Source organism: Callospermophilus lateralis, chromosome 13 (assembly GCF_048772815.1).
Source record: "Callospermophilus lateralis isolate mCalLat2 chromosome 13, mCalLat2.hap1, whole genome shotgun sequence".
NCBI lineage: Eukaryota > Metazoa > Chordata > Mammalia > Rodentia > Sciuridae > Callospermophilus > Callospermophilus lateralis.
The window spans coordinates 99,675,224-99,687,085 of record NC_135317.1 but is presented as its reverse complement, the minus strand read 5'-3'; the positions used below and the strand labels follow the sequence as shown (position 1 = coordinate 99,687,085).

The 11,862-nt window shown below is 51.9% G+C and overlaps 1 protein-coding gene across 2 annotated transcripts in view; it reads right to left on the bottom strand.

Moving 5' to 3' along the window:
- Positions 1–1,759: 1,759 nt before the first annotated feature.
- The window catches only part of Sec16b (SEC16 homolog B, endoplasmic reticulum export factor), a 34,390-nt gene continuing 24,287 nt past the window's right edge, over positions 1,760–11,862 (bottom strand). Inside the window, exons 15-26 of one of the 2 annotated variants that reach the window (XM_076831885.2) lie at positions 10,340–10,480; positions 9,136–9,249; positions 8,299–8,374; positions 8,147–8,149; positions 6,380–6,691; positions 5,535–5,602; positions 4,465–4,617; positions 4,171–4,269; positions 3,617–3,722; positions 3,418–3,497; positions 2,391–2,486; positions 1,760–1,831 (exon numbers count right to left, since the gene is read on the bottom strand). In XM_076831885.2, coding sequence (XP_076688000.2) covers positions 1,760–1,831; positions 2,391–2,486; positions 3,418–3,497; positions 3,617–3,722; positions 4,171–4,269; positions 4,465–4,617; positions 5,535–5,602; positions 6,380–6,691; positions 8,147–8,149; positions 8,299–8,374; positions 9,136–9,249; positions 10,340–10,480 — 1,320 coding nt within the window. The remainder of the gene's footprint in view (positions 1,832–2,390; positions 2,487–3,417; positions 3,498–3,616; positions 3,723–4,170; positions 4,270–4,464; positions 4,618–5,534; positions 5,603–6,379; positions 6,692–8,146; positions 8,150–8,298; positions 8,375–9,135; positions 9,250–10,339; positions 10,481–11,862) is intronic. The other variant, XM_076831884.2, reaches the window with a different exon arrangement.

The following is an 11,862-nucleotide window of genomic DNA, read 5'->3' as shown; positions in this document are numbered from 1 at the left end:
TGCATGAGTCGTCCTGGGGAGAAGGAAGTGAGCTCCCAGGCATCTGACAGCTTTGCCCTGTTGGTCTTCACTCTCCTCCTTTGACGTGAGAGCTCTTTCTAGTGGGTAGGACTTGATTTGGTTAATCCTTGCAATGTCCCCACAGGATAGGTACTATTACTATTATCATCCTCTTTTACAGGTGAGACAAGTAAAGCACGGGACAGTGAGGTAGCCTTGCCCCAGGTTACAAGTGAACTGCATGTGACAGGATTCAAGTCTAGGCAGTTTGGCTCCTATGAAACTCCACGCTACTGCCACAGAACTGCCACTAGGTGTCAGGATACCAAACAGAAGCAGCTGCAGCCTTTTAAGGAAGAACAGGGACAGGCATTTACTGAGAGCCTTCTAGATGCAAAACACTTGGGCATGCATTTTCTAATTTAAGAGGTGACAAACTTTTTAAGGAGCAGAACATGCAACATTTAGTTAGTGAAGTGACTTGGTTTGTTTCAAAGGAGCTTTTGTCCATATTTTTTGAATTGAAAAAAAAAATGATAATACTCGAGTAGACTTGGAAGTTTAAGAGGACCAGTCCTGGGTTCTTTGCTAACAAAAGGCTCTTTCCAGCTATTCACACCTGGCCACACAATAAAACCATTATTAGAAAGACTCAGGGAAGAGCCCATCAATGTACTTTCTCCCTCTGCAAAAATCAGCTAGAGACAAGCATTTTCTATAAAATTATCTGGGTTTAATTGCTATCAACATCAGAACTGTAGTACATTAAAGTACAAAACCTGTATGTACAATTACACATACAAAAAAACTGTTCTTTGTGAGGAGAAATTGTCAGCAAGTCTGACAAACAGCAAGAATCATTCCTATTTTGGGTCTGAAAGGAGAAATGGAAATTTCCAAGATATCCCCCCGCCCCCCTCTCTGGCCCCAATGAACCTCCGAACATCAATTTGCAAAAGGCTGAGGTAGGAAGGGAGGATTAACAGTATCAGACACTCATTCCTCCCCTCTCATGGAGAGGATGAATTTTTAGGAAACGTTTTCCATCATTTATTATACTGATGTTCCATCCATCTGCATCATTAGGTTCAGTAGTTACCATGACAATATGATGCCTACAGCAATCTAACTTGATAGCCAGATGCCAGAATGTGAAAAAATAGGACCAGCTAAGAAAGTGAGAGGAAATATAATTAATCTGAACCACAGAGAAAATATGCAGAAAACTAGGACCAGGAGGAAAACTGCTGAAATGTCATTGAAGAGGGAATCCTTGAAGGGCAGCAGTGATGGAGTTGCAGTATAAAAACTTTGCTAACTGGAACGCGGCACCCTCTGTAACTAAGACTGGGGAGGGGGTCGATGTGCTCTTGGAATGTTGCTCGGAGCCCCTGCTGCAGCACCCAGCGGGGTCACCAACGATGTGAGCCACAGGATTCTTGGAGACCTATCTTTTCCTGAGGTTCTCAAGCCTCCTTCTCAAGGGCAGCTGCCATGACACTCTGCTCACTTCCCGGCTCCTCTTACACCCAGATTTTCCATCTGATGAAAGAGTCTCCACCGTGCTGAAGCTAGACTTAAGCCTGGAGTGAGCCATCCCTTGGGGATCCTGTTCCCTTGCCACTAAGTGCCAGTGGAGGCCACAGGCTGGCATGGCTATCTTGAGGGCCTGGACATGGCAGAGCGGATGGGGACTGAGGAAGGCAGAGAAATAGAAAAGCTGTGCTCCTGAGAGAAGAGCTGGAGACGAAGCTCCTTCTCAGCAAGGCTGGGTTGGGTAGCGGCGCTGAGCTAGGCGGCTCGGCCGACTCAGGCTGGGAGCCCTGGGGAGCTGAAAAAGAACAACACACATTAGGCCAGAGCACAGCTCCCAGCGCGACTCTGCTCAGGTCTGACACACAGGCACACCCCCCGTGTCTATCTAGAATGTTCTGGCTGCAGGTGGTTTCCCAAGGTTGTATTCTCATGAACTACCCTCACCTCCCAAATACAGTGAAAAGAAATTTGATTGTATAAAGGGGGAGGCCAAATGCCACATTAGCATTAGTTAAGTCGGTCCCAAGTCCCTAAGGAGCAGGGAGCTTGGCTTCTGTCACCCAGGATGGAGGGATGGTATACGCACACCACTGCTACCAGCACCAACTGTGCCTCTCACAAATTAAGCCCATTAGAGGTCAAGAGCAGTATTTCTAATGCCCTCATTTATTGAGCATCTTCTAGGTACAAAGCACTTCACATTCACATCTGTGAGGTAGCTACTAATAATCCCGTACCTCAGATGCAGTAGCTGAGACGTAGGTCCCCACAGTAAGTGGTACAGCGGATGAGAAACCCAGGCCTCCTGCATTCAAAACCTGTGCTCCTGACCCTCCCGCTGAGGGCGTCCTTACCTGGGGAACCTGAGCTGGGTTGTAGAGCGGAACAGCCCCTTTCAAGGCAGGTGGAGGAAGAACGCCAGGTCTGGAATAGAGCTCAGAAGAGACACCCTGGGAAGGAACACAATGGAAACCCAGTGAGTGGCCCAAGTCGAGAACACCAAAGCCTTCCCTCAGCATCGACTTGGCATGAGACAAATGGAGAGGAAGGTTTCTCCTAAGACTCAAGAAATTGACAGCAAACAAACGTGGCTCAAGTGGGCTCAACCCAACCCCAGATACGGCCAGCAATGCAGAGGCTCAGGTGCTGCTGTACCTGCAGCAAGCAGGCCGTCTAATCAGAGCCACAGTCAAAAGCACACCACATCCTGCAGAAGGCCTAAAACACTCCAAAGTGCTCTAATCAGGCTTCAAGAAACAAAACTGCTTTCCTAGCAACAGGCAGGAAATCCCTAGTGATGTGAAGGACTCGTGAAGAACTGGTCACAGCCCTAGCCAAGGGCACCCGTGGATTCCAGCCCCGACCCTGGCAGGGAGAGAGGCGTCCTCCAGAACCCACCTAAGGAAACTGCATGAGCTGAATCGTGTCCCTCCAGAAAGTCATGACAAAGCCCTATCCCCGATATCTCAGAACGTGACTGTGCTTGAGATGGCATCTTTAAAGGGGCCTTGTGGCTGCCTAGACCAGCATGACTGGTATCCTCAGAAAGAAGGGATTTTGAACACAGGCACACACAGGAAAGATCACGAGAAGACACGCGGAGAAGGCGGCCATCACCAAGCCAAGCAGCAAGGCTGCACAAGAGCCAACGCCTTGATCTTGTACTTCTAGTCTTCAGAACTGTGAGAAATCGATTCTGCTGTTTAAGCCCTCCTGTCCGTGGGGCTTTGTCATATCAACCAAAGAAACTAATGCAGACTCTCTCTCACACCCCCCACGGGCCAGCCCCACACAGGCAGCACACCTCCAGGCCACACTGAAAGCCCAGGCTCACACCCACACGCAGCTCTGCGGAGGCCTCGGCTCCAGGGGGCTGCTCACCTCAAGCTCCGAGAACCCTCCAGTTCCAGTGCCCTCAGCTGTTGCCCCACTGGACGAGGATCTTCCAAGGTCTCCCCCACCTAGAAGGCAAAGAGTCAAAGCCGTTCCCTCTGCTCAGGACTGGGGGTCCCCACTCCCTGAAGGCACCTCCACCCCCAAAGCACCATGACCCCACAGGCAGCCCAGGGGTCGTAGGTACCTGTGCCCCTGGAGGAGGCGCCAGCACCAGGCAGAGGTGGAGACTCGAGAAGAGGCATGGGTGACAGTCCCTGGTGGTGGGGAGAGGACGCTCTGGAGGGCTCCTGCTTTGGAGAAAGGCAGCACTGAGGACATCGGTGGTTCACAGATTCATGCAGTGTGTCCCACACCAGCAACAGTGGTCGCCACCTGCACCTGCCACTGGGTGGCCTCCCCAAAGGGCCACTCAGTGATTCAGGTCAGCTCCCTCCTGGGAGCTGGGACAGGGAGAGCAGGACAACAGTCCCTCCTGCCCTCTCCTGGACCACATAGTCTCCAGGGAGCCACTGCAGGGTAGAGAAGTTAAAATCCTTTGTCCTGATCTTTAAGACTTTTGAAGTCTGCCCTTGCCCTCCCGGAACCAATTTATTTCCAACAATCACCTCCCAGTGCAAAGACTCCGTTCCCTTCAGGCTAGGGTGGAGTCGGATGCAGCCCACAGCTCCACAGAGCTGGAGAGATGTCCCCTGGAAGGCCCACAGGGAGGGGACTCCCTTCCCCTCCCACGGAGGTTACCTCCGAATCTGTGCTGTCTGAGGTGTCCTCCTCTCCAGAGGGCAACACATTGCTCGTGGGCTTCGACCTAAACCAGCTGAACCAGCCAAATCCTGAGCTCTGGAAGGCAAAGAGGGATTTTTATGGCCTGTAGATTCCTTCCCCCCCAGTGACTGTGAGATTAACTGCCCCCAGTGAGAGACAAAGGCTGGAAGGAAGGGGACACCACCGAGTCCAGAGTCCTATTCTGCCCCACTATTTGGGAAGGAAGCAGAAGAGGAAGGAAGGATGGGAAGAGAAGGTGGAGTCCTCCACCTTCGCATTCTCCTTCGCGTCTCCCGGCTTCTCTCTCTCTGCAGCGCCCGGGGAAGGTTTCTGATCTGCTTCCTCAGAGGACTCTTCCTGGTCTTCCTGGCCCAAGATGGTGGAACTCTCAGAGAAACTGTGCGCTCTGGGGGCCGGTGGGGCCTGGATTTTGATAAAGACCCAGACTTCGCATAAGCACTTGGCAGGTCACACAGCATATTTCCACACATGCGCTCTCTCTCGCCCCACCTACTCAGTAAATCCAAGGGACAGTCCCAGGGGGTCGTATCTTACTGAGGAGGAAGCAAGTCTAAGCCATGAAAATACAAATGACTTGCTGAAGGTCTGGGGCAAGGCGGGTGTCAAATCCAGCCTTCATGTCCCCCCACCCTGAGGAGTCTGGGCTGCTCTGCTTCTGCTCTAGAACCGCGCCAAGGCCTGGTGCAGGAGCCATGGAAGCTACTACTGAAGATGAAGAGGGCCTGGAAACACCCACACAGACCCCCCAAGCCCAAGAAACGTAGCAACCAGAGAACCCGAGGCACTTAGAGCTCATTTCCTAACACAACATCTGCAGTTTGGTACCAAAGCTGCCCAATGCCCAGCAAAAGGGCACATTCGATCAGCAGCTGGATGGGATGATTAATTAGACATGGCCACCTCCGTCACCTCCCAGACCCACCAAGGAGAAAAGACATAACGGGCACTGTCACAGCTGCCATAGGTCTTTCTTTGATATAAAGCAAGGTACAAATTAAAATAAGGAAATAGAAATCAAAGTCTCCTACAGGGGCGCAGGTTCTGAGAGCTTTTGGGAGGAAGAGGCAGGAAAGGGACAGAGGTCCCCGGGGCCAGAACTAAGCCAGCTGTGCTGCTCCCTCCTCCAGAGCACAGGTGGGTGGGGCTGAGCATAAGCAAGAACTCAGCCTCCCTCCAACTTCCAGGACTGGGTGGAAAGAATCAGAAGAGACCAGGTGTGACGCGGAAGAGAACGTCCCCACACCAGGAGGAGCTGGAGTGTGGCCAAGCCCCGGGGCCATTGAGTAGGCATCGTCCTCGCTCATGCTTCGTTCTTTCACCTGAGGTTTGGAAATGTCCTTTGGATCATCGAGTTGCCGAGAGGTGTCTTGGGATGCTGCGCTCTCTCCTGTAGCACCAAACAGACAAGGAGAGCGACCGGCATTAGTGCTACCCACCCCCATCCTGCAGAAGGGAGATGATTTTCCCAGCAGAGCAACAAGGAGGTCGCAGGAAATGCAAAGCCCATTTGCGTGGCCAGCCACCCCAGGACACACGGATGAACCTAACTCTACCCCAATGAACTCCAAGGCCGTTCCTTAGGGATTTGGGAAATCAGAGCAACAGGGAGCGAGAGACAGGGATCCCCCAGCCTCCGCTCCATGGAAGCCTCCATCTTGGCCAGGGTCTTATCTTAGAAGGTCCAAGAATCTAATCCTCCCCGTGGCTCCCAGCACTGTGCGGGCACGACCCAGCATGGATCCCCCACACTCGGCCCCTGCTGTCCAAGGTCTCCTGGACCTGAAGAAACAGACTGGGACAGGGGCACAGGTTCCTGCCACAGTCCCTGACAATGAGCTCTTGGGTGTAGGAGGACTCGGGGAGAGGGTCCGGCCTGGCCTGCCCTGCGGTGCCATGTGAGCGAGGCACAGGTGGCATTTTCCTTACTTCTCTACCCTGCAGTGGCTCCCTGGAGACTCTGTGGTCCAGGAGAGGGCAGGAGGGACTGTATGTCCTGCTCTTCCTGTCCCAGGGGAGAGGCGGCCTGGGACACATGCACACCCACACCCACGCCCCTGCCTTCCCCAGCTCCAACCCACCTCCTCCCAGGCCCTGGGCCCCCCTCACTGGCTTCCCCCCACCACAGCTGTGCTCCCAAGGCGTCCACCCGGCCAGCAGGTCTTACCAGAAGGAGGGTGTATCTGCAGTGCTTCCTCCCAGACCCTTCCTCCAGGAGCCGCAGTCACTGCCACACTGTCACTGCCACTGTCACTGCTGGGCCCTGGGAGACAGGTCTCAGGAACAGAGTAGAGAGGCACCGGCGCCTCCGTGTGCCCTGAACCTCCTCCCACTGGGTAGGGGCCCTGCTGCAGGGGGAAGGGCTGCTGTGGGCTGGGCTCGGGGAGGCCCGTCTGCTCAGGTGTTGGCCACAGGGCCGAATGGTACCCAGGGGCTTCTGAGTGGCCTTGATGGCCCAAAAGATCCTGGCAGGAAGTGTCTAAGGATGAAAGGCAAAGAAACAGTGAGACCTGAGTGTGGCATCTGCAGACCAATCACATCAGAAACCTCCCTGCCCTGTCCTCTTAGAACACAGTCCCAAGGACCAGCCCTTGGCGTGGCTTCGGTGATGAGTAGCAAAGCACAGAGTGACTGTTACACCTCTCGGTGCTGCTTAAAGGACTATCCTCCCCACTTCCTGGAAGGATCTCTGAGTCCTTAACCCAGGGATCAGGAGGAAAAAATTACCATCCCATCTAATGCCACACCTTTTAATTTTTGGATAAACTCTCTCCACTAAGGAGTTCCTAATGGACTTGGGTTTTGGAAACCCAAGAAACTTCTAGTTAAAAACCCATATTTGGGGGCAGAAGTTGTAGCTCAGTGGTAGAGAGTTTGCCTCACACATATGAGGCCCTGAGTTTGATCCTCAGCATCACTTAAAAATAAATATATACAGTGTCTATCTACAACTATAAAAAATATTTAAAAAAGCAAATTGGACCTTAGAAACCACAACCTTACTTTTAAAGAATCAGAGCACATTTGCCCTGGAAGGGACCCTGCTGATAAGATACACCTATGGTGTGGATGTGGGAAGTGACTGGGCCAAGGACAGGGGCCTGGGGTAGGCCACTAGCCCACTGCTCCACTAGGCATCAGCAGACAGGGCTGCCAGGAAGCAGCTATCCTGAGACACCGGCCTGGCTCTCCCCAGCCTGCACCTCCGCAGCCCTGTGGCTCAGTGGCAAATCCCCGAAGCAGAAAGCAAGGCCCTCCTCTCTCCTTCTTCCTCTCTCCCCACCTTCTGCTCTTCCCTGAAGGAAGTGCAAAAGGTTGGAAGTGCCACCCTTGCATCCCCAGCTGCTCCAGCTGCTCCCCCATACAGCTTCTGTGGGTCTCACATGGCCAGGAGGGAAGCCACGAGAGCCCTTGCCTGACCCCACCAGGGTGGTAACCGGGGAAAAGGATGTGGAGGTAACTGAGGGCATAACGCCTGCTGACCAGCCCTTCAGAGGCAGCCTGGAGGAGGAACAGGGGTGACATCCTTGAAACACACTTATTTCATGGTGAGATGGCAACCGAGAGCTCCAAAGTCTCCAGAGCGTCCACTGTCCCAGCAATCACCTTTGACACAGGTGACCCATGATTTCTGGCCCCAAGAAACTTACCCATTTGGGAGAAGGCACTAATATAGGTGAAGCAACATGCATAAGAGGCACTTAAAAGCCTGACTGTGAGCTGGGCACAGTGGCAGGTGCCCGTGATCCCAAAGGCTTAGGAGGCTGAGGCGGTCACAAGTTCAAAGCCAGCCCCAGCAACTTAGTGAGGCCCTAAACAACCTAGTGAAGCCTTGTCCCAAAATCAAAAGGCCTGGGGGTGTGGCTCAGGGGTTAAGCATCCCTGGGTTCAATCCCTGGTACCAGGAAAAGAAGCCTGACTATGAGACAGAAACTCTCTCAGCGCAGGGATTTAGAAGTGTCCGGGTGTCAGACCCACAGAAGCCTATGGGGGAGCAGCTGGAGCCATGGGGACACAAGGGTGGCACTTCCTAAGCTACCTCATCTACTACAGTCCCATCCAGTGTCCCTGCACCATTTTGGATACCTGTGATTCTTCCTCTGGCTCCTGAAAAATCTGAGCGAGCAGAAGGAGGATCTCCAACGTCTCCTGCTGCCTTTTGCTATTCAAAATAAAGTAAAAATCCTTTTAAGTGGCCTAAGAACAACAAGGACAGGGGACAAGATGGTTGAAAAATTAAGTCAACAAGAAAATTCCAGTGGAAGCGACAAGGAAAGGGGACTACTGCGTGCTCAGGGCCCAGGACACTCGCTCCCAGGTCTCCCAACGCGGCTAGAGCAGCAGAGATGGCCGCAAACCAACACATCCATTCTCCCCAGGGTGAGGGGCAGATAGAAAGAACTAAATTGTAGGCCTCAGAGTCCGCAGCAGAAGGAGGGAGAAAAGGCTGCATGCTTTTAAAAATCCACTTTGTCCTTTCTTCAGAGCAAAGTGGAAGAAAGAAAATGGGGGAGGCCCTGCTCCAATTACGGTTCTGATTACGGAAAGCAGCTTTTGCAATTGTCAGAACAAAGAGAAAAGGCCCGGAAGTCTTTTAAGCAATTGCCCTACATTACATGAAAGTGACACAGGTCCACTGTGATCCATTGTTCCTAGCAGAGATGGGGAAGCTTTGATGGTCACGAAACAAATTCTTTGGGACCTCAGAGAAGGGTGGCAAGAGTGGTTTGGAAGTGCGCCCCCTTGTGTCACATGCAGACATAGTTCAGACCGGGAAGAGAAGCAGCCACAGGTCCCTGGGAGTCCCACCTTTCCCAGGACACAGCCTGGGCAGCAGGGACGGTGGGAGGCTCCGCAGGCACTTGGTGAGCTTATTCTATTTCTAGGGAAGTGAAGAGGGAAACACAGCTCCTTCCTCCTCACCTCCAGCTCCCTGTGCTTCCTCCGCAGTTGAAGTAGCCAATCTGGCTCCAGGTCCCTGTCCCCACGGCGTCTTTCTAAAGCCAGAGGATCTGACAGCTTCAGTTTCTCTGCCAGCTGTGCCGGGTTTCCAGAATGCCAGAAGGGCCAAGAAGAGAGGGAAAAATAGAAGACAGGGAAGAGGGTGGGAAAGGGGCGGAAAGGAGAAAGAGCTGTATGTAACTTGTAAGTTTGGTTTGAAAGAACAAGAAACAGGAGATCCAGCAGATGCCCTCCCAAAATGGCAGCACACTTAAAACACTTAGCCCATTTTGGTGTTGGATACTACACAAAATATGATGAGAAACGGTTTCTGGCCATTTCTCTGTAAGAGGCCCTCTAAACTTCAGGGCCCACAGGAGTCACCCAGGACCTTGTTACAAAGGCTAATTCTGATTCAGCCGCCTGGGTGGAGCCTGGGACCTGCACTTTAACAGCTCCCAGGTGGCTGAGGTCACTGTGAGGCTTCATTCCATGATCCTGTCCCCAAACCCCAATCATCCATCCTGGGTCCTGAAGCCCCTTGCAATCATAAACCTGTTGCCAGAAATTTCAGGGAACAGGAAGTCAGCACCACAAGGTTTACCTGTTACAGAATCCAAAACGTGGGCCTCCACTAAGCCAAAGCAAAACCTTAAGGACAAGCTGCCTTTTTGCTCTACAGCTAATGGATTTTTCTTCAATTAATTGGAACAACTGTTTGCCTGATTGTTGTTTACTTCCCCAGGAACTAAGGGTTGATATGTTTTTTGTTTTCTTTTTAAATGTATCCCATATGTGATAAAATATTCCATGCGTTTAAAAGCATTTTAATAAGGATCATTTCCTGTTTTAATCAACTAAAATATATTTTCTAATGCTGGTTTTTGTGATTAGAACAACTCACAATGGCACACGGTTTTACTGTACCAGAAAAGCAGATGCAAGAATGAATTTCTCAAGGAGCACATGCCTGGTTTCCAGTCCCCAGATCTCACCACCCCCGACCCAGCACATCCTTGTCTGTGCTTATCACATCGGGGCACGCTTATGTGGTCAAAGACAGCTGTGGGTTCCAATTTTGCAGCATGTTCAAAGAAGATGAAATGTGAAGTCTAAGCTGCTCTACAATAGCTTTCTCTGAACATTGAAGATAAAACTCCTGCAGAGGACCCTTTGAGACACTCACCTTGATGAGCTCCACTAATAGCACAGGGTGACTACTCTCTCCCTGGCTCAGGACAGCTGCGCCGATGGCTTCGCAGTAATGCAGGGCCTGGGAGGCCAGGCCATAATCTGCCAGACGGGAAGCATAAAGGAGCTTATATACCTGTGAAGAGAAGGGGCTGGGGGTGAGTCCATCCAGGCAGGGACAGAGAGAAACGCAGATAAGACTTCTTGGAAGTCAGCTGATTGCTGGTTCTGCTAGCTCTGGCATCCAGATATCAAGGGCCCTGTGCCATCCGGGCATTTTATCTGTGCATGGGCACAGCTCCAAATCCAGCAGTAGCTCCTACATTATAGAGCAAGGGATGGGGTCATCTCGGCTCATCCTCCCAGGCCCTGGTCGCTGGGGAAAGACACGGGAGGACCGACTTCTTCCCCAGCAGCCCACATCCCAGAGAGCCTAACACCAAGCTCAGGACACACAGGAAGAGGCAAAAACAGACCTCAGCACAAAGGGCTTAGAGCCCACGGGAGTGCAGACAAGACAGGTGAGCTCTCACACAAGCACAAGGACAAGCAGGACCAAGCCCAAAAACTGGGCGCTAGACGACCCAATCACAGCCAAGCTTGACGCAAGTGTAGAGCTGGGGCCTAGTTACCTACCTCTGTGTGCTTCCGTTTCCTTACTGCAGCATGGGGCTCGTCATGCCACCTACCCCTTTGGTCTTTGTGAAAATTCAGTGAGATAATCCATATAAAGACTTGCAACACACGGTATGTGAGAGAAGAGCATCGATAACATGTGCCCTCTGTGCCTCAGTTTCCTCTTTTGTAAACGGAATGGGAGGGAGTTAACCCTGCCTTCCCCACAGGGTTAGAGATCACGCACAAGCAGCACCGTAGCAGGATGCCAGGCAGCTGGGACACCCAGGGCAACCAGCTGCTCTCATCACTATCAGCCCAGAGCAGCACCGAAACCACTAAGCACTGGGACAAACAAACAAGGGAAAGAAAAGAGGCCAGAGTGCCCCCCCGCCACCCCCCCCAGGGGAGCCATGGAAGAGCTGAGGGGCAATGTCTGCTGGGAGGGGTCGGTCTCTGGCAAGACTCTGAGCGAAGAGGCAATACCCAACGCATCATTTCTTTATAATAATACAGTCATTTGTTCCAAGGTTGTGTTGTGTGTGTGTGCGCAGTTATTGTTGCTGTGCACACTCTCAATGCCCAGCACTGAAGGAGACACAAGGAGTCAGCAGAAAAGGTTTCAGTTCTTCCCTACCCACCCCCCACTGTGAATTAGCAGCCACACATCAGAGAAAACATTCAGCGTTTGCTTTTGGGAGATTGGCTTATTTCACTTAGCATGATATTCTCCAGCTCCATCCATTAACCAGCAAATACCATAATTTCATTCTTTTTTAAAGCTGAGTAACAGTCCATCGTGTGTGTGTGTGTGTGTGTGTGTGTGTGTGTATGTGTGTGTAAAACATTTTTTCATCCATTCATTTATTGAGACACCTAGGTTGGTTCCATAGTTTAGCTATT